This window comes from Cololabis saira, chromosome 3, assembly GCF_033807715.1.
Source record: "Cololabis saira isolate AMF1-May2022 chromosome 3, fColSai1.1, whole genome shotgun sequence".
In the NCBI taxonomy this organism is placed as follows: domain Eukaryota; kingdom Metazoa; phylum Chordata; class Actinopteri; order Beloniformes; family Belonidae; genus Cololabis; species Cololabis saira.
The window spans coordinates 38,935,653-38,962,134 of NC_084589.1; the positions used below are offsets into that span (position 1 = coordinate 38,935,653).

Sequence of the window (26,482 nt, forward strand, 5' to 3'; positions counted from 1 at the left end):
TTTCGGGAGGAATTTGGAGATCTTAGTAATTAGAAATAAAAAAGTAAGAAATGCATGGAGGGATTTTTCTGAATCATTCTGTGATGGGATATTTTGATAATGTGACAAAAAGGCCGGCCTTTTTATCATAAAAGAGGCCTGAAATGACGATGTGGATGGAAACTTGTTACTACAACGCTTTCTTCCAGAGAGACTGAGAGTTCAGTGGGTGTTGGTGACAAACTGTCATTTTGTGGTGGAAGGCATTGAAAATAATGTGTTCCTGTTTGTGTCACAGAACACAAGAACACTCGGTGACCCAGCTCCTTTTGTTTTGAGCTTTTCTCTGGCCATTTTTGTTGCTGGTGGCATGTGACATGGCAGTTTTCTCTGAATTTTCTGAAAAGTTGCCCTGAAAAACAGAATGGAAAAGAAAAGTAAGACCTGTGCCCCCGACATCCAGCGTAGATTGTAACCAGATTTGTTTCAACAAACACAAATATCTAAAAAAAGAACGAACTCTGGAAGGAGACCACCAGTCTCAACTAGATTACATTTGAACTTATGTCTTTTTGAGAAACGCCATGACATGTTCTGATGTCTAAATTTAGTTATACAAGACTGGAGCTGTAAATCCAATTCAAATTATTTTACCATCTTTGCAGCAGGACATAACAAAGAGCTGTGTATCTGCTGTAATACACACATTTCACCATCTTCCTGTTGGCATCAATGGCACAACTGCAACCTGTAAATGGATGTGTAAAATCAGCGTTGCTCAAACCGGCGTTAACCAGAGCAACGCTCTTCTGGAAAGTCGGCAGTCTGCGGTGGGTCTCGCGCCGGCGTCTTCAGAGCCGGGACCAGTTTTTATTTCTGTGGCTGTGTTTACGTTGCAGTCATTGTGTGATAACGAGCCGCCGGCCTTGAGGTTACAACACATCTCGGCCGCCCTGTCAGCGTGTCCCTCCGGTTGTTTGTGTAGGGGTTAAATTTGGCCTCTCACAGGAAGTTAAGGATATGTGTGTGTTTGTTTCATTTCCATGTGATACTGGTGTCTGTTTAAACGGATCGAGTGCTTATGACGCGCTAACGAGAGCCAAAACGAAAGTTCTCACAGATCACGGCTGAACTCCCAGGCACTTCCTCCGGGACAGTCTCCATCTCAGGGGGCGCAGTTTTATTTTTATTGCAGCTCAACAACAGATTTTAGGCAGCAACAATAATAAGTACATTTTATCAGTCTTTATTTTTCTTTTTAATGCGATTAGATTTTTTTATTTTTTGTATTCTTTATTTCAAGAAAAACAAAACAGTTCAATATAATTACAACAAATCTCCTTGAATGAAAGGGAAGAGAAATAATAAAGAAACTTAATTTAAAAAACAAACAAACAAAAAACTAAACCAAAACTACAACAAAGTTATAAAATAACACAAAACAGCTGTCGTCAAACACAGATAGGCATATTCTTTTTTGATTCAAAGAAAAAATTATGACAATGGTGCTAAAAAGAGAGAGATAAAAAAAAGAAAACCCACCTAACTTAACAATTATCATATTTCTTTATCAAACTGGCTTTTATTATTCTTTTAAATGTAATGTTTGATTTGCATTTTTTGGCTTCTGTATCCAGATTGTTCCATAAAGCGATACCTTTTACAGAACACAACTACCATTAATTTTGTCCTGAATTTTGTTTTTTGAAAGATCTCTGTTCCTTTTGAGTTATACTTATTTTCTCTTTTTTCAAAGTTTTTCTGTATATTGATTGGCAAAAGATGCAGGTTTTTCTTGGCATTCCAGTTTAATTTGTGATGTGAGCACATGTGTAATGTCTCTCCCCTGCAGAATGCTGTAGTGTCCTTCAAAGAGCTTTGTGGCCTTTCAGCAGTGGCTAACCTGAAGCAGTGCATCCTGGCTCTTTCCCCTCGACTGATGGGACCCGACAACACCCCCCTCCTGCTCTTCAATCTCATCGACCAGTACCCCAACCTGGAGTTCGAAGGCCTGCTCCCAGAGGTTCTCAAGAAAGTGGTCACCCCCTACGAAATGGTGAGTAGAGACCAAGAGCTGTTTCAGCCAAAGCTGTGGGTTTTACTAGCAGTTCACCTTCATGGTGTTTGTGCAAGCATTAGTTCACAGAAACAAATATTACAACAGTCGTTCATTCATGCATGAATTTTCCAATCATTAGATCCAATTCATCCCGGCAAACCCGCTTTTGGACTCCAATGAGATCAATACCTCGGCTGTACTTCGCATAATGGGTTCATGCGGAGATGGTTAGGTAACAGGGCTGGACTCTGTTAAGTAATAAAATCAATGTTAACAAGTTATGCAACTTGCCACAGAGGCTGTTCCAGGGTGATATTATTCCCCTGAACATAACGTGCTCCTTATCACGGCAGCGATCCAGCATCGTTTCAGGCAGGGGGTGAAACTACAAACACTTTCCAGCGGAAGGAAAAAAGGACATGACAGAGTTTTTGGTTAGATGAAGGCTTAACCTGTTGGATTCGATTACCTCGATGTGGAAAAAGACAACCAAACCTTTAGCACATAAAAAAGCAACATATTTCTTGTGAAATGTTATTTTATATTGTAACTTTTATTTTTATTTTTTTTTGCATTTGTAATATATAATATATATCATATATATTTTAATATATCATATTTATTTTATTAATATATATATATATGTATATATATTTTTTTTTTTTAATATATATATATATTTAATATATCATACATATTTATTGTATTAAAAAAAAAAATATATATATATATCAGTATATATATATATATATATATATATACTGTATATAAAAAATAAATATATATATATATATATATATATATATATATATATATATATATATCTTTTTATATTGTAATTTTAAATAAAGTATATTTCCAGGTTTATTTTTCCTTTTTTATTGTTTTGTTCCCCCTCTGGTCCTTTCAGCCGTCATGTCAGACAGTCGGTGCGACTCTGCTTGTCTACTCTGTGGCGATGAGCAGACACCTCTAATTCAAGTGGACATGGAGACGGCTGAACAGTGTCGTCTCCTGTCCACGGCACAACCAACATGAGTCCCTGCCGACATTCAGGTTGTTCAGGCCCGACACCTGCTGGGTGTCGCTGGTGTCGAGTGGGTGCTGATTCCTGCTGTGGGCCGGAAGCGACACTTCAGTTACCTCTCCTTCCCTTTGAGGACAAGTCGCCCCGTCTCATTTAGGCCCAATCCCAATTCTCCTTCACTCGCCCTTCTTTTCTCCACTCGCACTTCTTTTCTTCCCTAAGCCCTAAAAAAGAAGGGGGAGATTTTAGGGCACTTGAGATCTAGGGCACTTGGCCCAGGTGCCTGTCCCAATTCTCCCCCTACCCCTCGTTTTCATCCCTTCCCTGATCAGGAAGCTGAGAGCCAAAAGCTGTTTTAATTTCAGCTGTAGCGCTGTTAATATGGCACTTTATTAAGTTTTAATATTTTTTCAGGTATAATGGTAACCTTAAGATCCCCAACCGGGGCTCAGTTTATCCAAATAACGCCTGTTAAGAAATTTGACCCGATGTTTTCGGAGATGAGAAGAGCCGCCGGCCCCGGGGAGCAGCCTCAGCTCACAGCCCGAGAAGAGACGTTTCCGCCGGGTCAGGCTGCTCCGTCAGCCCCGGGAGAGACACTCTCTCCCGGGACGCAGCTCTGTTGAGAATCACGCCGGCTGAAATAAATCATTTAGGAATATGTTGGTTTAATAGATGAAATCTAACAGTTGTAGCTACGCCTGTTAAGAAATTTGCTCCGAAATTTAGAGATTTCTGTCTGCCGGGTCCGGAGCTTGGGTCCGCGTTAAATCGACGCAGGTTGCGTAACCTCCGCCGTAGGCTCTGCGTTGGTGTAACGCGGAACCATAAATCCCTTTATTCTGGCGTGATCTTCTACAACTTTATCTGAAAGTGTGTAAATTACCCAGATAACAGCTGGATTACTTTGTGGTTTCTGAAGACTATTATATCAGAAACATCCAAAACAAATCTGACGAGTCACAGGATTATTTCTCTCTATTTCTCTGAGACCAGTCTGCCTGTTTGCCTTCGGTCGGCGAGTCAAATCGACGCAGAGCCTCTTTTTTTCATACCCCCTCGCTCGCCAAGTCAGCATCTGAAATCCCTCGATTTGAAGGGGCTATTCTCAGCCCCTAGCCCTCGTTATGCCCCCTCCCCCTAGGTGAAAAGAGGAATTGGGACACCACTACCTTCACGGGAACGCGCAAAAGTTAGGGTTAGGGAAGAAAAGGAGGGCGAGGGGGAGTATTGGGACGCACCCTTACTGCCACCGTCCCACCGTGCTAACAGACCCGGCCGCCGCGCCAGTTAATTACAAAGGCAATGAAATGTCGGAGGATTTTGTTAAAGTTTAATTTTAAGGTGAAAAAGTTAGGGTTGCCTTAACCTCAGGCCCCGTTTACACGTAGCAAAAAATTTTTTCCAGGATTCTGATTGGCTAGCATGACTTTATGCTTCTCGTTAGTGTAAATGAAGAGATTTTGAAAACGATCTGATGTAAATGATGGTATTTTTCAAAACGTAGATGGGGAAATATCCGTTTTTGTAAATACCCGGCTATGTGTAAACGTGGCCTCAGTATCACTCAGCATCACTACTGATCCCGTAAATGTTGCTGTGTTTTGGTGTTTACATCCTCCACATCCAGAAGCTCTGTCCTCCTTCTGGAACTGGACTTTCACCAACAACCACTGAGAGCATCCTTAACTGAGGCGGACTGGTTTTTCATCTCGGTGATGACCCACATCTCGTTGACATTACAATGTTTAGTTTCCTCCATTTGTAATGTATTCTGACATTAAGTAGGCAGATAAAAGGTGTATAACGGAACTGACAGAGGATTTTATTGAATTTATCGAGACACAATGTATGGCCAAAGTCCGAAAAAGGGAACAACACCATATAAAGTGCTTTTTATAATAAACCGTCCTGTATTTATAGCAGTCTTATTTTCTTGAGAGTCAGAGGTGATTCCCAAGCCTCCTCCCCCCCATCAGGGATTGATGGGAGCAGCATCAGTTATGGTTTGTTTTTTGGGATGCTGTTGAACAAGCCTGTTTTGTTACCGCTGGTCTGTTGTCAGTAAACTGTTTAAATGAAGGTGAAGCAGAAATAGCTGAATATTTATTTATCCAGATTTGTTATAATTTATTGTTTCTGTTCTTTATTTGTCTCATTAAAGTTTTTAAATCAATCCTTTGGTTTGTACATTAAAATAAAAAAAAAGCGAATCAGAGGTGAACATCTTAAAAAAGCGGATATTGTTGAAAAGATTCCAGTTGAGACTGATTAAAGTGAGCCCTCTGAGAGTCGAGGCTGAGGTCACCGGCTCTGATGGAAACAGTGCCAGGAAAACTGAGCTGGAGGTGAAAAGGCAAGAAAGTGATTGATGTTTAGGGGCCAAAATCAAATAAAGTCAAGAGCGGCGGCTTAAGTGGTGTGAAGGTCTAAGGTCTTAATCATCGGCAGAGAGGAGGAGGTGCTGGTGGGAGGCAGGGAGGGGCAGAGCTGGAAACCAGCGAGGGCGGCCTCCATGAAACGTAAATAATATATGGAAAAGTCCAATCATCAATTTGGGCAGCGTGTCAGAATTGAGCGCAGGGAGGAGGTGGGTTTTCACATTCCAGCTGGCAAAATTAGAAACTGGATCTCGGTCGCTGCCCATTTGTGTGGAGGAAACAAGCGCCAGATCAGAGTCTTCGATAACTTGGCTTGATTTCACGTTTATGTTCACAACAGATCAAGCGAGGGCATCGTTTTTAGACGATGAGAGAACCAAATGTCTGTAACAAACAGACTTCCAAATCCGTGTGAATAGGTTCTTTATTTAGCAGTAACCCCAATATTTCTCCTGTGCTAATTGAAAACAGGAATAAATGACGAGTTGCATTTCGGAATACTGCTTATTATGTGTGTTTCCAGTAATTGTGATTCATAGTTTGGACTCTTTACTTGCAGATCATTCTTCTGATGTTATAACTTCATCACTCAGGAGGTATTTAGTGGGCAGGTATGACACAGTTAAGTCGGAAGATGCCTCTAATGGTGCTTTTCCACTAATACCTACTCTGCCCGACTCGGCTTGGTTTGGCGCTTTCTACTCGTGCAGAGTAGATACTTTTCTGTAACTACTTTGCCGAGGTTCTAAGCGGCTAAGTCGGGCCGTATCTGACATCATCACACTACAGGCCACCGATTGGTCGGGGGGTTGGAGTCAGACGTCTGAGTCAGGATGTGACATCAGTGAAAGAGCGACTCTGACGGCTTCTTGTTCATTTAATTCAACCAGCAACGGCAGCAAAAGTCTGTTTCATGATCCAACTCTGCGGTGCAGATGTTCATAAACCTGGTGGCTGAGGAGAGAATTAAAAAGGGATCTAGACGGGCGATAAGCAATGACCAGATCCACCAGGAGCTCTGTCTCTTCATAGCTGCTCACGGCTACCAGGACTTTTCAGCAGCGCTGAGACGAGCTAAAAAAAATTAAAAAGCATCGCCGCTTGAAGCTTCCCTCACTCTCATGTTTTAACTTGATATCGAACACAAACCACAGACCCAGCAGCACATCTATCATCTCCTCCAGGTTCTACGACTCTGGTGTTGTTTTCTTCTTCATTTGTGTCACATAATCAATTATGTCGCAGAAGCTCAGCTCCAACCTCCTACTTCTGCTCCAGGTGCTGGATTGTAGTGGAAAAGAAACCGGGCCGAGTTGAGTCGAGCCGAGTTGAGATAAGTCGAGCCGAAAGCGCCATAAATACTTCTGAGATGCTGTTTGCCACCAAGACAGTAATTTCTTCTCCCATCAGGACGGTAATCACAGCATTTGAGACGAGTTTAAGTGCCGCAGCTGCAGAGTGAACCAGCAGCCACAATCACTGAGTCATTACAGCCGTCAGAATAACATGTTGATTCAGTTACTGGGGGGGACGTGTTTATATTTGTCCTCAGAAAATGTCTTGATGTACAAGTTAATTATCCGATACAGTACTCATTAACGGGTTTATAACTGTAGAATAGTTATCTATACCTCAGGGTTCAGAACCGGCTTTATTTCTGCCTCCTCTTGTTTGAAAAATAGACCCAACGGGCCAATAGATGGCTGTTTCACAAATACGCTTCATGGTGACATCATGAGGTTCAGGAAGGAAGGCCTGGACCACAGATAAAGAGTTTGAGGTCGTTCAAGATCAACTTTATACCATAGTGTCTGTCCTTAAATAAGCTCTTTGACAAACAGGCTGGCGTTATTTGGTATTCTGCCTAATGTCCACAACTTTAGGACAGAAATTGTCAAAAAAGGGTTTTTAATATACTAAAACAGGAATAGACGGTGAACTTTGCTGTGGGTTGAATCCATGGATCTATTATAAAACTGGATGGGACGTCAAAAATGGCCGCCCATTCATTTCAATGCATTCTGCTCAGCCAGCGCATCCGCCGAAAAAATCTCTGACTTCCGGGTTTACTTCCGCATACAGCGGCCCATAGAGCATGCGCAGTTGAGTCACCTCCCATGATGCTCTGGGGCCTCCCATCATGCCCCGGGGCAATGACGCGAATATTAATATAATATGTATTAATATAATATATAAATTAATGTATATTATTACATGTATAGCATTACATATATTATTAATGTATTAATATAATATAATTACATAATATATATTAATATAAACATCCGTGGAATGCACGGACACGGCTGTGACGTCAGCCGTGACGCCCAGAAAGAGACTTTTCTTTTACTTTTCTGGCCGTTATAAAACATTTTTGACGGATATAAAGTCCATGACTTAAAAATATAGAATACAAAGATTAGTAATTGCCGGGGATTACAGCTGGAGGTGTCCTGTGAACATTTTTAGAGGCTTCTCTTTTACTATTGCGGTCTATGGGAAAAAAGCTTTCTGGGCCGCATGGGATTTTTGGTTGCAGTACCGCGGCTGGCCACTGGAAAAAATCGGCGCGCCTTCTGACTGCCAGACCCGGGGGCTGGTTGAATCCTTCAGGAAATCTGAGCTGTCTGTCCTGCATGAGGCTCCTTTTAAGAAATGAGACTCATTAGCGCCACCTTTCACCACGACGGCCGTTGGGGGTACTGCAGCCAACAGCGAAGCCGACAATGGGAGAACGGGGAGAACGCGCATGCAGCGTCATGTGACGTCACATCCGCAGGACAGCGCAGGAAATTCCGGTCACAATTGCAGCACATTTTGCAGAACACAGCCTGTTCAAGGCAACGGAGAGATACGCTAGAGGGCTCATTCTTTTTGGTTTGGAACGCTTCATCTGACATTATTACTAGAAAACTTAAAATGTATACGAATTTTTTTCATAAATCCTGCCTCAATCCTGCCTCATGCTCCTTTAAGTCAGTGGTTCCCAACCTTTTTTCCTTGGAGCCCCCCCTACTTGTGTCTAAGACCAGCCAGGCCCCCCGACCCGTACGTACTAGCACCAAAATAGTCTTTAATTGGAAAAATGAACATTAATTATGTTTTTTTTATACATTTCTCTTCGGTTTACTCTGTATACATATGACTTTGTTTTTCTCCAATGGCACCAATGTATAAAACACGCACAAAAGGACATAAAAGGACATAAAAATATTTCTGAAAAATGTCTCTTTTAATTTGAAACCAACATTTTTTTAACATTTTTCCTTTAACAATCTGTTGGAGTAGATTAAATGTTGAGTAATGATATATAATAATAAGGAATTAAATCATTTCCTGTGTTTGTCACCAGTGTATAAAAAACACAAAAAAATATTCAAGACATTCATAAATTATTCCTAACAATGTCTTATGAATGATTCATTCGCAAATATAATTTTTACAACTGCATAATTTCAAAGCAGACAAAGTTTCGCACCCCCACAGAGATCTCTGGCGCCCCCCCAGGAGGGGCCCGGACCCCAGGTTGGGAGAAACTGCTTTAAGTGACGGCTGTGTCGGATGCACAAGTCCATCATTTATCATGATTCACTTTCTGCTAATACCTGTTTCCAGTGTACTTCTAAACACACTTCCCCCACCCTCTCGCTGAGCCGCCGTGGGCATGGCATGCTCCACCAATCGATTACAGGCCACCATGTTGTTGTTTTGTGGCTTTGTGATGTTGATCTGGGACCACATGTTTTTACATGTCTTGATTTTTATGGTGACGGCTGAGATGGGCAGCCTGGTTCAGCGGCACGACCCGACCAAGTCTCCCCAGGATTTTATAGATAAATGTACAAGTCAATGCCTCAAACACAAAGACCCCCCCCCCCACCAGCCCTTTTTGATGTATTTAGTTTTATTGTCTCCAAGCACCCACAGCAGCAGAATAAAATCTGTCCAGAAAAATGAACTGTACCTTGAGAAATAAAGAGCCAGATGGTGTTTTAAAGCATCCTGTTAAGTCAGTGTGTATTTCCCTCTGTGTGTAACAGCCTACATATGCATCATTAACCTCCTGAAACAGCATTCTGCTGTCCTCTGTGGGCAAAGAGGGAGTTTCTTTTCTCTTCTTTTGCAGTGGGGTCATCATGGGGACAAGCTGTTAAATATGCAAATGTCTCACCGTGAGAGTTTCGGCAGTCCGCAGGTCTTCACAGTTTGTGTACTTTCTTTGGGCATAGCATCAGAGCGGCTAAACTTCTGTCACAGCTGCACCGTCACAGATAGCATGTTTACATCTGATGACCTTGATTATGAAACGTTTCTCAGTCTGGATTTTTCCCCCTTAAACCGGGTCAGTCCCAGTTTGACGGGAGAACAGAACCTCTAATAAACAATCCAACAGCTTCTGGGGACTTCCCTCCCATTTTGGTTTGTAAAAATGCAAGGCAGCAACCACACCCACCGACATCCTTCCAACAACATCGTTACTTCTCAGTTCTCCTTGGTTAGAAATATGCCGTGACAGACGCTTGCTTCGTGTTATTGTTCCACTTTAGTTGATATTGAAAATAAAAGCAAATATTGGCCAGTGGCCGTATAAGAAGAAGAGGACAACTCCCTATGACATCACCCAGGGGCTTTCTGTTGAAGCCTCTTTCTCGCTTTATGTCAAATTCAGCTATTTTAACCAGACTGGCTCAGCTCATTCTAACCGATGATGCTCCTGAATGTCTGATCAAATCTGTCCAAACATCCTCATTTTAAATGTCACCACTGAAACAACATCTGAAAGTGTTTCCAGAGTTGAATCAAGGACTAGCAGAGCTGTGCTGGGACCACCCTTTGCTCTGCTTTGGAGAAAAGAGATTTTTGATCTCAACAAGGTTCTCCGGGTTAAACAAAGGTTAAATAAATAAAATAAAAGAATCACTGTTTGCACCAGGCTGTAAATTTGTTTATTGCTACTGCAAAGTTGGACATTTTAACATGAAGGTTAACAGAGATTGAATCACTTTTGGAAACATCTCCCAGTGGTCTTGAAACTAAACTAGAAAAGGGATATTTTTAATCTCAACGAGGTTCTCCTGGTTAAATAAAGGTTAAATAAATATAATAAAAGAACCACTGCTTGATCCAGACTGTAAATATCTTTATTTATACTGCAGAGTTGGACATTTTAACATGAAGGTTAAAGCAGCACAACGTAACTTTCAGCTTTTGTTGAGTTTGGCGGCATCTTTTGGACAAAAGCGGTAGTGCTTTACCAGAAAGAACACTACGTTTCCCATGAGCACCAGCGCGTACTGCCGGAAAGATCCTGTCCCGTCGCGTGCATTTGTTTTGATAGCGAATGAAGATGGGACGGACTTTTCTGTTTCACCAAGTGAACAGACGGAACGCAAAAAAAAGATGTTAAACTGCTGGAAAGGAACTGGAATTTACCGGGATACCTTAAACAGGGAAGCCAGGGAGCAGTATATGGAGAAAATAATGAGAATGGAGCTCCTCGTCGGAGCTGCACTCTTTAGAAAGGATTTACTGCCGGAGTTCTGCAGAACCCACGTCTTAGACTACCTTGTTTAGGAGTGTTTGGCAGCTGCCTTGGTAAATGTTTGACTCGCCATGTGTTTCAATAAATTTGTATAATAGTACAACATACAGTACATGTTTTGTATTACTCTTACTTCTCTTTTCTTTTTTTTTGACCGCTATATTATGCTGAAGAGACTCCGAGGCGTGAGCAATATTTTTGTTTTCCGCGTGAGATTATTTTTTTCCTCTGCAGCTACTAATAAGAGTTAATATTTTTTCCTCAACAAACTAGTTTTATCTGAAGATTGGGGTTAATCGCAGCGCAGAGAGCTGGCCAGCAACTGCGTTTAGCTGGAGAAGTGGGGAATAAAACCCGTGTGAATGATCCGACCCCGGCCTGTGTGAGTGTTTGTGATACTGTGTGGAAGTAAAAAATAAAATTCGGTTGTTACAGCAGCGATCCAAGCGAGCCGACGACTCTTTCACTCTTTTACTCTGTTATATACGATACTTGGCCTCTGTGGTTCTGCCTCCAAGCAGGAAAGCGGTGAAAAGTTAAACCATTAGCGATCTTTTCCCCACGTCTGTTGTGTGGAGCTGCTGCAGCCACGACACAGCAACAGGTTACCAGCTTCTGCGGAGCTGCGCTCCACGCCCCGCCCATTTTCGTCTCGACTGTGAATCGGGAAGGAGGGGGAAGTGACGTATGCCGTAAAGCAGTCAAAGCCGTAAAAATGTGTAGTTTTTTAGTGTGGCAGGGTTCCTACCATGCTCCTCAAAGTTACACAGTGCCAGTGACGGCGATACAGACCCCTCAGACCATGACAGAGGTGTCATTAAACCTGTTGGAAGTTGATGTACCATCACAATGACTGGAAATATTATATTAAGGTGGAAAAGTTACATAGTGCCGCTTTAACAGAGATTGAATCATTTTTGGAAACATCTCCCAGTGGTCAGTTGTGGAACTGCAAGTTTTCTTGCATTATCTTCAACACCAAAGTTGGTTGCTGTTTGACATGAACTAAAACGATTGTGTGATTGCAGGTGATCCAGACCAGCAAGACGCTGCTGGAGAGCTCCGAGGGCGTCTACGAGAGAATCCTACACACTCAAAAAACAGGTGAGACACGCCGGCAGGGCCTTTGTTTGGCCAGCTCCTAACCGTTTTCGTGTGCGCCAGCGTCTCTCTCTGAAACTATAAAACCCTTATCAGTGAGATGAATTTGCATAAGTGGAATTACCATTCAATTGATGTCCATAAACATGATTTGGTTGCAGTTGTCTTTGAAAAGCAGCTGCTCAAACAGAGGAACCAGGGGAACCTCACACGCCTTTCATGCAGCAACACAAGTATCGGCCTTCTGACCTGCTCATACATATTGACTTAGTGTAGCTCAGGGAGAAGTTGAATCAATCAGTTTTTCTGGGAAGTGCGTTTGAACGGCAGCACTTAAGCGAGGGCCGTCAGATTTGAGAATATGTTCTCAGGCAGACTCGAGAAACACTTCCACGGTCAGCGATTCTGACTCAAGAGGCCTGAGGTCTGTCTTTATTCTGGGGCCGCTCATGTGGTATTAACTAAGCACTGCAGCGTGCCAGTAATATGGTCTAAACCTCTTAATTTTGACATTTGTATGATTCATAAGGCTGAATTTTCTGGCAGTAAATTCTGATTAATATGAAAGGTTGATTTATGAGCAAGTAAGCCTATTTAAATGGTCAGCGAGTTCGGAGGGGGGTGAAAGTGGGCCGTCATCGCTGCAGCTTTGCGTTACTGGGATGAACTTTGAAACATTAGTTGTGTTTTATCTTGGCGTGTGGAAAAGCACCGCTTTGTTGTTTTAACCGTCACCAAACAGGAACTTTGTGCTTTCCCTGGAGTTAAAAGGTCATCCATTACTAAATGCTGGCCAGTGCTTTAACATAGTGTGCTCCTCACAACTGCTCACATCTGCGCAGCTGAACATGCTCATGTTGTTCTCAGTCCAGTGTGACTTCAGTCAGTAGATCATGTATCACGTTGGTTATATTCTAGAAACTAAATATCTTGATTTATCTAAGCCTTTTCTGGGGCGTCTTCTCTTTAAAGCCTTCAGTTTTATTTGCCAGTGGTTGATGTACTTCTGTCTACCTGGGGAAGGTCAGTGTGTGGGAAGCGCTTGTGCAACTGTAGTTGTGGTTAAAACATTTGGGAGTAATAGAAATTGTGGTTTTGGCTAACTTTCTTCCCTATTCTTAGATCATGTTTCCCTGGTGCGCTGAAGTTTCTGCGGCTTTTACGGGCAAATACATCAGATTTGTTCAAATATTTACTGTGTTTGCAGCCTTCCTCAAAACTTTGCTCTGGCGTGCTGCTCGTAGTTTTCTCCGGGGGGGCTATACCAAACTCCAAAATACACATACACCAAAAAGCAGGCAAATAATGTACTAAAGTATCACATCAGTGTATTTAAACAAATATAATTTACAAGAGCAACATTATGACATGCAGTGTTTTATTTTTGTACATAAACTTCTATCTTTGAGAGAAGCAAACTTTTGAATGACTCTGGTTAAGGTCAGGGATGTTTTTGACAAGTTTCTTCTCCATGGAGACGATGCTGTGCCTTTGTGTTTCTGAGGAAGGTCCTGATTCTGTTCAGCAGCAGCTCTCAGATCAGCTGTAGTCAGAGGAGCTGTGAAGATGCTTCCCCATGAAGAGCTGGTACAGAACCACAGAACTCATCATAGATGAGGCCCAGTTCAGAGGATAAGCCTCCCTGGTGTTCAGCGCTGCTTCAGGGTCGTAGTCCTGCTGGTTGCAGCAGTGCAGCAGTGATCAGCTGCTCGGTGCAGCAGAACCGGTCTCTTGCAAGGTCTGAGATGGTGTCACAACCCTAAAACATGAATGCATCAACTTAATAGAATGGACATGGGTAGAAGTCAGCTTTAGAATATATATGTTCTCATATATAAAACATGTATTATGTTCATTTAATTTAAGAGAAAATGCTAATTAACATAGCACCTCTATAAAAGTAGACCAAATATATTAAACATGATCTATTCTAAGGTGTGTCCCACTTTTCTGCACAACACACCACTACGATTAAAAACATTGTAAAAGACCAACACCACACATTTAGCTTCTATTTCCCCTCTGGAGGTCACCTGGAGGTCACCTGAAGGTCACCTGGTACACAGTGTGTCTTTGCCAGCTGAGATACACTGATATTGTGTTCTCCAGAAAACGTAGGGAGGGAACCTCTGAACAGGACCAGAGGAGAGAAGTTCAGCTTTACTTTCCCGGTAAAACAACAAGAAATGTTAAGTTCAAGCATCACAGGGAAAAACACAATATCAGAAATATTAAACATACTAATGTACCCGATATTTGGCATGTTGTCTGAAGTGCTGCATGATTCCTGGACAGAGACTGAGTCGATGGTCGATTGATAGCTATTGTCTGGCTGATCAGGTCCGAGCTGTTTCACGTCCAGCTTCTCTCAAACGGCGTGGTTTTAAGTGACTTCACTGAGTTTAATTTCTCTTCTCCATTTTGCTTCTTCCACTCAGACTCAAACTCATGGCTTGTGACAGACGACCGTAACGTAGTTACGTAGCGGGGCGGTGGCATGTAAATCCAGCTGCATTCACATGTAGCTTTGGGGGCAGCAGGGCGGCACCGGGGAGGAAACACGCAACCAATCAGTCACTTTAGACAAAAAAAGAGTTTTACTCACTTACTATATACTAAAATACTAAAATATACTATTTATCTTCTCATTTAAAAAAGTATATTCATATATTTTGAAGTATTTTCTTTTATTAATGCATCTTTTCTCGTGGGGCGTGGTGGGGCGGCGCCCTCTATTGGCCCGCTGCTCCCGAGTTGATCATCGTGGTCATTTCCTGCTTGTCAACAAGAACAATAAGATTAAGATCTGGGAGTTTCCTGGATCAACAGTTCAGTGTCTCTGAGTCACCGAGTTTCACCTGAAAGTATCAATGAATCATCACCAACCTGCACCTGGACTGTTGGAGAAGCTCTTAGACGACATTTAGACAAACTGAATTACTGTATTTTCCGGACTATAAGTCGCGGTTTTTATTCATAGTTTGGCCGGGGGTGCGACTTATGTGTGAAATTATTAACACATTATTACCGGTTTATCATTTCACATGTTATTTTCACACTAAACCTCAAGAGGGTGAACTGCAACTGACGATGATTCTGACATTAGCTACGTAGAAGAGGAAGCGCCACATCTTCTACCTCCAGAGTTAGCGGAGTTGTTTAAAAGTGACACAGAAGACGAAGATTTCATTGGATTTGAGTTATTTGGAGTGACATGGATGGTTTGGTAAACTTCTTGGCATTTTATTTATGCTATAGTTATCAGAATAACTCTTAATATGTTATGTTAACATACCAGGCACGTTCTCAGTTGGGTCATGTAACATTAGTATACGTACAATTATTCAGCCTGTGTTTGCCTCTATTCTATTTTTATTTTAAATTGCCTTTCAAGATGACATGTTTTGAATGATTTTATAAAGTAAATTTCCCCCAAAAATGCGACTTATACTCCAGTGCGACTTATATGTTTTTTCCTTCTTCATTATGCATTTTATGGCTGGTGCGACTTGTACTCGGGAGCGATTTATAGTCTGGAAAATACGGTAATGTCACCGATCAACACCCACCAAGACTGGTCTAAGGATGTTTCATTGTTGGCAGTGCAGGAGTCGTGGATGCATCCACCTTCGCTTCTGTGGCTAATAGAAGTCTGTTGTCTGATTGTCTGATGGGACCTGTCTCCACCTCGGCCTCTTTGTCGTGTTCTCTGGATGTTTCCAGTAAGAATCGCTGAGAGCCCGTCTGCTGAGCTCCTGAAGGAGGAATGATGTTGTCATGTTGGGATGCACAATTGTTCTGTAAAGCCTTTAAGATATGTGGCAGCTGCCAAAACAACGTTAACGTGATGCTCAGATGCAGGTTTTCCCAGCAGGACAAGGTTCTGTAACAAGACGACTTTACTCACATTACCCGTCAGAGTCTCCATGTCACGGCGGATCTACCTGGACGCAGGGAGTGACTTGATCTGAAGAGACAGTCGAGTATAACAGACTCTGTTAGTCGTGCGTTGTGATGACTTCTCTAGTCTTGATAAGGTCCAGTCTGTGTTTCTCAATCATATCTGATGACAGAGATTCAGGCTGGCATCGCTGCTGGAATCAGCGTGTCTTCTTCTCCAGGTAGGTCCAACAGTTCTGATCCAGAGATGTTTGGTATGGGCAGAAATATGTGGCACTAGAAACTGAATTTGAACAATTTATATTTGAATTTGAATTGCTCAACTTGAATGATTGCATTAAAAAACTGAATCTGAATCACATAATTTGAATTTGTATTGTTTAATTTGAATCATTGCATTGAAAAACTGAATCTACATTCAGCTCTCACAATTCAAATTCAGTTCTTGCAATTTGTGGCAGGGTGCGTGCCACGGGGCCCGACCGAAGGACGGAGAGACAGAGTTTCGTGCAGAACCGTTTATTTAATAATCACCCACAGTGCACAAGCATCACAGCCTGACAGCAGCTCCTCCGACCCTTGCTGCTGTCCGGCTCCGCCTTATAAGGCAGGCAGGTGGAGAGAACCAGCCACTCAGGCGGATGGGACACAGGTGCGTGTCCCATCCACCTCTCCAACCTGCCACACAATTCAATTTCAATTTTACTGTGCCAGACATCTGGGTCTTCCGGAGGAAGAACAATCGAGTGCAGATACAAAGAACTCCTTTTCACGTAGCCTACTATAACCTCTATTTTCTTTCATCGATATAAACAACCAATGGGAGCTAGATATTTCGAAACCTATTGTGTTTTCTCCATTCTGTGTAAAAAGTGTAGATTTATATCTTGCCGTTTTGTAGAAAAATTTCTGCTGAGGAGTGTGTGACCGACTATACCTTTAAGCAAAACATTAATTATTACTTTATTTGCTGGATATGGGATTTGGTCAAGAAAGTCAGAGAAAACTCAGGGATGTTGCACTGAGGGTGGGAACTCAATAGTGTCATACTGTATGTGCTGTGTGTTGGCAGCAATTATTAAAAGGATTATTATTCAAATTCAGTTTCTAGTGGCACATATTTCTGCCCATAGTTTGGTTTTTACTGTTATGTCAGGTTCACTTTCCATTCGTGGCTTCAGCTTCTGCAGAAGCTCGTGTGACGTCTCCATCGTTTTTCCAGCTTATGTTCCCCAACCGTAACCAACACTTCACACATTTTCACCTGTGATTTCTATATTCTTTACCTTCTAAAAGATAACTTCATCTAAGTTTGAGAAGAATTTTACCCTTGAGATGTTTCTCTTTTGAAAAATGCAAGTAGTCAAAACCTTTCCTCAAAAGCGTGCGAGGAAGCTTAGCCGGGCTTTTGTTTTCAAGTATTTTTAACGTGATTATTAAACAACAGCTGGAGAGAATTTAGCAGCCAACATCTGCAAACGAGGACACAACAGATGGCAAACTGATGAACTTGAACTTGAGTTTTTTTCTTGTTTGCATCCCAGCAGCGTGTTTACGCGTGTGCATCTGTGCAGGAGGGTGCGCTCGCGTTGGTGCTTCCAGCGTGTGCGTGTGGTGTGGGTTTTCTAGAAACTGGGTCACTACGAACTCGGTTCCCCTCTCCCAACGGCCCGGACCGTTTCAGCCGCAGCCCCGGTTGACTTCAAAGTGACTGGGAAACTACATTTTTGAGTTTAGGATATTGTAGAAGCCTAGTTTAATTATGCCTTGATCTTTGTTTATTAATTGTTTGTGTTGTATTTATTAATTTTTTGTTATTATTTTGTCTTTTTTTTCTTTTCTTATTTTAATTTTTAATTTTTATATTTTCTACGGCATATGATATGATATTGTGTGGAAGGGACAGGACTAAATAAGCGTTCTGCTTCCTCCTGTTCCCTCTCCAACACATTATTTTGCTGTTGTTAAGTTTTAGTTTATTTGTCTTTTCAATTTCCACAACACAAATAACCCAAAGTACAGGTGTAAATCATCAGTGTAATACAAAAAATATAATTTTTTGGTATATATTTTAACTAAAAACCAAGGACCAAAAGGTGTAGACTGAAGCTTAAGCTTATGACGCCTATACCCTTTTCAAAAAAAGTTAGTTAGTTTTTAAGAACTAGTGGATTTAGGATTTAGAGAATGAAACAAAATACATAAATAAATCCATATGAGAAGTTGCCCGAGTCTAAACAAAATAACTGTACACAAACATACAGCATATTCCACATGTCATTACTAAATATAATTCTATACAGTATATACATAAGCACATACTAGGGCTGGGCGATATGGACCAAAAGTCATATCTCGATATTTTCTAGCTGAATGGCGATACTCGATATATATCTCGATATTTTTTCTGTGCCTTAATTGGGGTTTCCCCCAAAGCATTATAGCATAGCATCTCTGTTAGCTTCATTTTTTCTGAGGCAAACCCTTAAAAAAACAGTCAGTTTTAATACAAAGCCTCGTGCCAAATGTCACACAATGCTTCTTGAATAAAATAAAACAAATATCCCTTTCCTGCACAACAATTAAATTAAAATACACTGTGCAATTAATACAATGTAGACAGTAACAGGCAGACTTTTCCACTGAGGTTGACAGTTTGTGCAAATCTCAAATAAAACATTCAAGTCAATTTGTCACAAAATAAGCTATATCAAAATCATTAAAAAAAAAATGTAAAAAAAAAAATAATTTTTTATTTTTTTTTAAATTGATATAAACGATATTGTCTCGTACCATATCGTGTTTGAAAATATATCGATATATATTAAAATCTCGATATATCGCCCAGCCCTAGCACATACATACACATGCCTACACATATACATACATACACACACACATACTGTATATACATACACATATATATACGGTATATATATACATATATTATAAAAACATACATACACACTACACACACACATACATACGCATTTCTGGATGAGACTGTTAAATTGTTTTGCTTTTTTTTATATTTTGATGCTTTTAATTTGATGGTGATTTGTTGTTGCGAGATAAAGCCAACAATAAATAAAGAATAAATGGTGCAGAATCCATCCCATCCTCTGAGACGGGCCCTCACATGGAGACGGTGTCAGAGTTCACACAGGCAGGTGTTGCTGCACTAACGGGGGGTGTCACTCCCTTCACCCCACACTCTCTCAGGTCTCACTTAGCATGCAGGGCATCCGGGCGGCTCCACCTGCAGCACCCAGGCGGCACAGACGATGCTCTGAAATGTGCAGATGCACTGTTCTGTTCTGTGCAGGGAGGGGGGGCTGCAGAGGAAGGAGCAGGCTGAGATCTGCAGGTCTGCTCATTATGTAAGCATCCTTTCAACCGTCAGTGAATCTGCTGGTCATTCTGCTGGGAAACGTGTTTATCCCGACCAAACCTCCAATCCCTCATCAATATTTGACAAGCCGGGAGCATCGCTGCTTAATCTCAGGGGTGTCTCTGTTCCTAAAATAAACCAGGACGGGACGGGTGGGGGGGGCTGCAGGAGGAGCAGGGAGGCACCGGTCTGTCCTGCTTTTAGCATCTGTGACGTATCAAGAGAGTGTGTTATGATCCAAACTGGGAAAGGAACTGAACATTGAAGAGGCTCTTGACTATAAACATTCAAGTTGATCTGACAGAAATCAGAGGAAGGAGCTGGAGGCTGTGACAGACGGAGCTGCAACGGCTGAGCTGAACCTCGCACTTAACCCGTCTCACTCTGGGCATCCTCAGCTCCTCTCCTCCAGTCTCCCTCGTCCCTTTAACAGAGTCAGATAGGAGACTAGCGTGTTCCACTTTGCTTCCTGGTTGTAAACAAGCAGTGAATTATTAAAAGATGGAGGGAGGTGGATTCTTGTGTTCATAGCCATGACAGGTTGTCAGTATCGGGAATTTCAGAGTATTAAAGGTTCATACTTCATGAATCATTGTATTTAGTGATGCACCGATTGTTCGGGAACCAAAATTGTTCGGCCGAAAATGGCAAAAAAACACTTTCGGTGTTCGGTGGAATAAGTGGGAAAAAAAACGAACAATTATTAACGGCGTTGTAATATAAGGAAATAGACTGGCCGCTCCCGTAACAGTTGCGCACCACAAACATAAATCGTTGGCCAACCAAAAAGTAACCACATAAGAATTTTACCTAACATTCACCAGGAGGTGGAACCAAAACAACATAATGCTGGGAAATTAAAAAATGTTCAGTTTTCTATGTTCAATAAATATTTTCTACCTTGTAATTTAGCAAAAGATTTTTTTCTTTGAAAAGCATGCCTAAATCAAATTTATGCAATGGTGAAAAAATTGGCAAAATAAATGAAAAACTGCGAAGAACCATGTTCGGTATTGTTCGGTATTCGGCCAAGTGTTTATTATTATTTTCGGTTTCGGCCACTAATTTTAATTTTGGTGCATCACTAATTGTGTTGATTGTCTGAGTGAAAGTTTTTATTGTACTTTGGGTGCTAGCTCTGTGCTCAGTGCTCAGTAGATCTCGGTCCGCCTTAAGTGAACCAAAGCCAGAGCTACAACGCAGGGCATCGTGGAGATTGAAAATGGAAGTTAACCAACAGACGAGCGAGCTTCATGTGCAGAACCGGTTCTGTTGTTAGAGGTGAAAACAGGAAACGGGCGACATGAAGGTGCAGGCGGCGTGACATCATCATCAAGGGCGTCGGCAGCTGGAGGATATACCTGCATCCTCAGCCCAAACCCCACACCTCCACCGTGATTTCACACCAGGGGGTCTCTCTTTCTCTCTCTTTGATGCACGTTTCCATGGCAACATAAACTTGATAAAGTGCAGCGTGAAAGCAAACGCGGACCAGCTGAACCTCGCGATCCCAATCCCAATGTCTACCGGACTACTGAGGGTGAAGATAGCCGCCGGCCACGTCTGCGTGGTTACAGGATGTGCTCACCTAGCCGCTGGGGTTGGAGTTGTGTTTAGTTTGAGCGAAATCGGTGAGATTTTCATCGATGTTAATGATTTGACTCATGACTTACTGATTCTCTGATCAGTTCCTGATCAAGTTTTAATGAGAGCTACAAGTGATTTTAATGAGATTGAAGCGGAGCACATCTAAAATAATACCTTATCTGGCTCCATATGCAACTCAACTGCTGGTACAGGCTGTGATTGTATCTCCGCTACTCAAGCCTTCAAGCCTCTGGACCACTAAAGCTCCAGAGTGCGGCGGCCTGTGGCTCCTCGACTAAAACACAAGGTGACCTCGGGGTCTGCACCTTCCACCCTTTTACGAGCGCTGTGCTCTTCATAAAACACCAACTCTCCTCTCTTCACGTCGAGTGGAGACTGTTCTCCCTCACGGCTACCGGTGGTCACGAGCAGCGTTGTCCCTCTCCACCTTTGAGAAGCTCTTTAACCCTTGTACTGTCTTTGGTTCCCTTCCTTCCTTCTTTTCTCCCCTCATACATTCTTTCCTTGTTTTCTCCTTTCCTTCCTTCATTCTTTTTTCCCTTCCTTCCTTCCTTCCTTCCTTCCTTCCTTCCTTCCTTCCTTCCTTCCTTCCTTCCTTCCTTCCTTCCTTCCTTCCTTCCTTCCTTCCTTCCTTCCTTCTTTCTTGTCTCCATTCCTTCTTTCCTCCCTTCCTTCCTTCCTTCCTTCCTTCCTTCCTTCCTTCCTTCCTTCCTTCTTTCTTGTCTCCATTCCTTCCTCCCTCCCTTCCTTCCTTCTTTCTTGTCTCCATTCCTTCTTTCCTCCCTTCCTTCCTTCCTTCCTTCCTCCATCCTTCCTTCCTTCCTTCTTTCCTCTCTTCTTTCCTTCCTTCCTTCTTTTCTCCATTCTTTCTTTCTTTCTTTCTTTCTTTCTTTCTTTCTTTCTTTTCTTTCTTTCTTTCTTTCTTTCTTTCTTTCTTTCTTTCTTTCTTTCTTTCTTTCCTCCATCCTTCCTTCCTTCCTTCCTTCCTTCCTTCCTTCCTTCATTCTTTTTTCCCTTCCTTCCTTCCTTCCTTCCTTCCTTCCTTCCTTCCTTCCTTCCTTCCTTCCTTCCTTCCTTCATTCTTTTTTCCCTTCCTTCTTTCCTTCCTTCCTTCCTCTCTTCCTTCCTTCCTCCCTTCCTTCCTTCCTTCCTTCCTTCCGTCCTTCCTTCCTTCTTTCCTCTCTTCTTTCCTTCCTTCCTTCCTTCCTTCCTTCCTTCCTTCCTTCCTTCCTTCCTTCCTTCCTTCCTTCCTTCCTTCCTTCCTTCCTTCCTTCCTTCTTTCCTCTCTTCTTTCCTTCCTTCCTTCTTTTCTCCCTTCCTTCCTTCTTTCCTCCATTCTTTCTTTCTTTCTTTCTTTCTTTCTTTCTTTCTTTCTTTCTTTCTTTCTTTCTTTCTTTCTTTCTTTCTTTCTTTCTTTCTTTCTTTCTTTCTTTCTTTCTTTCTTTCTTTCTTTCCTCCATCCTTCCTTCCTTCCTTCTTTCCTCTCTTCTTTCCTTCCTTCCTTCTTTTCTCCCTTCCTTCCTTCTTTCCTCCTTCCTTCCTTCCTTCCTTCCTTCCTTCCTTCCTTCCTTCCTTCCTTCCTTCCTTCCTCCATTCCTTCCTTCCTTCTTTCCTCTCTTCTTTCCTTCCTTCGTTCCTTCTTTCTTTTCACCCTTCCTTCTTTCCTTCTTTCCTCTCTTCTTTCCTTCCTTCGTTCCTTCTTTTCTCCATTCCTTCCTTCCTTCCTTCTTTCCTCCCTTCTTCCCTTCCTCCCTCCTTGACCTGAAGACAACACAAGGGTTAAAACGTTCCTCCACCAGGACGTCCTCGTCCTTGTGATCTACGATGCCACCGTGTCTTAATGGCGTTCCTCTGTCGTAAGTCACCTTGGATGAAGCATTTGCCAAATGTGATGTAAAAGGAGGTTAATTAAACTCATCAGTGCAGGCCGGCTGCTGGAGGAGTCATCATCTTCCTCCAGGACGGAGGGAAGTTTCACATCGCTTGAACATCTTCGGCCGAGTCGCCGAGTTGGAGCTTCAACGTGGTTAAAATGTCGTCCAGCAGAAAAGCTCCTGTCAGTCTGCATCACAGGTCATGTGACTCGTGCCTGGAGGAGAACCCGGCCTTCACCGGCCTCCAGCCGCCGAGCCGTGAATAATACAAACCAACATGGACTTGTACATATGACTCAGCCAAGTTGCAAAATCAGCATTTCAGCATTTTTTCTGCCTCAACTATCAAGCGTTTCTGAAGTGCAGCATTTCCAGCTAAAGTTCCTGCCTTGTCACCTCATACTCAGCGTTTCTTAGAGCTTCATACTGCCGGATAGAGAACACAAGTAAACAAGGCTCTGAGAGATTATGACCGTCTTGCTTTCCCAGTTTTATTGAACCCTAGATGTATTAATTAATTGTGACAGCTCGAGTCATTATCAATCTTTGTTTAATTTCCATTGCTTGCCTGTCTGATGTGGGAAGTGAATAAATACAAGGCAAGTTTATTTGTATAGCACAATTTAAGGTAATTCAAAGTGCTTTACATCAACATTAAAAGCGGAAAGACACAATTAAACAGTAAATAACAAATAAAATGAAATAAAATGATAAGAAAAGAGGTAAAATTATAAAAAGCACAAGTTGTTAAAAAGTAAGGGCAGTAGAGTACAGCAGGTACATCTCATTCTTAGGGACAAAGACCGGGTCAAATACAGTATTACAAAAGTAATCTGTAACAATTCGTATGGTGAATTAAACCAATTTGACAATTCTATGCCACAATGCCTGTTTCCAGGTCTTATTTCACACAACTGACGAGAATTACGTTTCTATACGGTCAAAACATCTTGATGAAAATGTTTGTTCTGATTAAAACCTGAGCTGCTTCTCCTCCCTGACGCTCCTTACTGTACGTGTTTACGACGACCGGAGGAATCATCTCGCCGTGTTGCTTCGCAGAAACGCTCGGGGAGAACTCCCCCCCCCCCTTTCTTTGCCTGTCAGACTCCATACAGTGTTGCTAGGCAACCCCCAGTGTGAGCCGAGTGTGCGAGAGGGAAACGGAGGAAGCCGTGCACCTCAGTCATGCTTCATGTGCAGAACCGGCTCTGTTGCTGGAGGTGAAAACAGGAAACGGGCGACATGAAGGTGCAGGCGGCGTGACATCATCAGCGGGTCGGAGGTGTCGTCGAGGGCGTCGGCCGCCGGAGGATATACCTGCATGCTCAGCCCAAACCCCACACCTCCACCGTGATTTCACACCAGGGGGTCTCTCTCTCTCTCTCTCTCTTTGATGCACGTTTCCATGGCAACAGCGCCGGAAGGGGGGCTTCGGCCTGCTCCGGCTGCCGTTAGTGCGGCGAGCGGAAACGTGCGTGTCATCAGGAGTTGTGATCGATGAAGTCCATCTCCTCGCAGACTCAACGTTAAACATGTCTGCACTCGGACTCAGTCATGCAAGCGGAAAACAGAACGGGGAGGGAGGAGAGGAGAGGAGAGGAGGTGGGGAAGCTCCTCGTGAGACAAATCCCTCCTGTGTTCGGCGTCTCGATGCTAATTCACAGTGAAAGAGCGTCACGTCTGCCTGCCTGCTCTGGGTCTCCGCTCTGCCTTTCTGGTTTTTCCGGGGCACTTTTAGCCAATCATCTGCCTCGCTGCCTCCTCCGGCTCGGCTGCTTGTTTCTCTCCTCGTTATTTTTTCATCCTCTGTGTTCACTCGTTTCTGTGTCCCCCCCCGTGCCTCCGCATCCCCTCAACACCTCGGTGGGATGTCGTGTGGTTACCTGGCGCCGAGTCGGCCCGACCTTGCACCTGATGGTGTGTAGGCGGCTTCAAGGTCGCACACTCGTTTCCTCAGACACAATCCTGCTGGAGCGGGAATAATGACAGCAGCTCTTTCTTTTACATCATTATGACCAGGCCCGGCCCAAGCCTCCATGGGGCCCTAAGCTACATTTTGGGGCCCTCTATTACTACCAATAATACTGATTATTGATCATTCACACACCCACTATAAACGTATTTCATGTTCTTCCCTGTCATTACAAATACACTTGTAAAAGTAGATGTACGAACTTTTTGTTGTAGTTAGATTGTTATCCACAGTGATTTAGACCATGGAAGCAACAACAGATTAACAAACTTGCAGAAAAATCTTTCAATTAATATTTTGCAAAGTCAGCAACTGCCCCTACTGGCCACACAGAGAAGCAACAGATAAAAGGTCAAAGAGCTGCACAGTTGCAGCAGTGTTGTTTCCATCATCCTATAGTCAGCCTGGCAGGTTTCTACCCATCTATGGTTTCTAATCTGAAATCGGAGCAAATTCAGCTACAAGAGCAGCCTGGGGTTGATTTACACTTAATATTTAAAGTGATATAGTACTGAGTGTGATACTGAGTGTCATCTACAGTGTAGGCCTACTAAAAGAAACAAAATAATCAAATAGATCATTTTTGATCATGTATGAATCATCACTCACACAAAAATAATTTTCTTTTAACTCTTGGGGGCCCCCTAGTGGTCACGGGGCCCTAAGCAGCCGCTTAGTTCCCTTATGCCTTGGGCGGGCTCTTGTTATGACAAAATCCAACAAGGTTAAAATCATTTCAGCTCTTCAAACGTTGGAAACGTGTCAGAACCTGCCAGGAGCGGCGTTGCCGGCTGTAGTCGTGTAAAGCAGCGGCCCCCAACCTTTTCAGCGCCAAGGACCGGATTAATGTCGGACAATATTTTCACTGACCTTTGAGGCCTTTAAGGTGTAGCCGATAAATATAACAAAATAAAATGATACGACCAGCATAAATATAGCGGTATATTGCAAATATAATAATAAACGTGAATCCACTGTGTACTCGTATGCAACTTTATTAGCAGCGTCCTCCTGACATTGCGCCAACAACATAACATGAGGAATATCCTCTCTGACTCTGGTCGCCATGGTAACGTTTAAACATAGCTTAACTCAGGATAACGCTGAATCAGTGGGAGTGATGGGAGACAACGACACCTGACGTTTGCTGCTTATGTCCATCTACTCCGTAGTTTAGTTTAGTTTCCTTTGTGGTTGGGATGCAGCGCTCGAACTCTTTCGTGTTCCCGTTTTCTTCTTTCAAAATATTCAGAGGGCTCGTCTTTTGATGCAGGGTGCTTGGTCTCCAAGTGACTAAGCAGTTTTGAAGGATTCATTGCCTCAGAGAGCCGGTCTTGGTGTGTGGGAATCACCTGTTGCAATAAATCGATATTTTAAGAAGGAGTGGTATTGTCTATTAAATATAACTTTCTTTTTCTCTGAAGTCCTTGGCTCTTCTTCTGTCTCACCACCAAACCTTTTCCCCTTCGCAAAGACACTTTCCATAGACTTCTGTTTCTTACTCATTTTGTTAGCTTGTGGGTCAAAATTCAGGAGCGAATCCGGTCATTTTTCAAAATAAAAGATCGTTATTTATTCTGGGTTTTTTTTGTCTGCATATATAATAATGGTTAATACCAAGTTTGTAAAAGCCTAAGGCATATAT

General features: G+C 42.6%; 1 protein-coding gene across 2 annotated transcripts in view; it reads left to right on the forward strand.

Moving 5' to 3' along the window:
• Positions 1 to 26,482, forward strand: part of LOC133439323 (inactive phospholipase C-like protein 2) — a 65,652-nt gene that overhangs the window by 33,667 nt on the left and 5,503 nt on the right. Inside the window, exons 4-5 of one of the 2 annotated variants that reach the window (XM_061717471.1) lie at positions 1,832 to 2,035; positions 12,017 to 12,092. In XM_061717471.1, coding sequence (XP_061573455.1) covers positions 1,832 to 2,035; positions 12,017 to 12,092 — 280 coding nt within the window. Of the gene's footprint in view, positions 1 to 1,831; positions 2,036 to 12,016; positions 12,093 to 26,482 lie in introns of those variants that run through there. The other variant, XM_061717473.1, reaches the window with a different exon arrangement.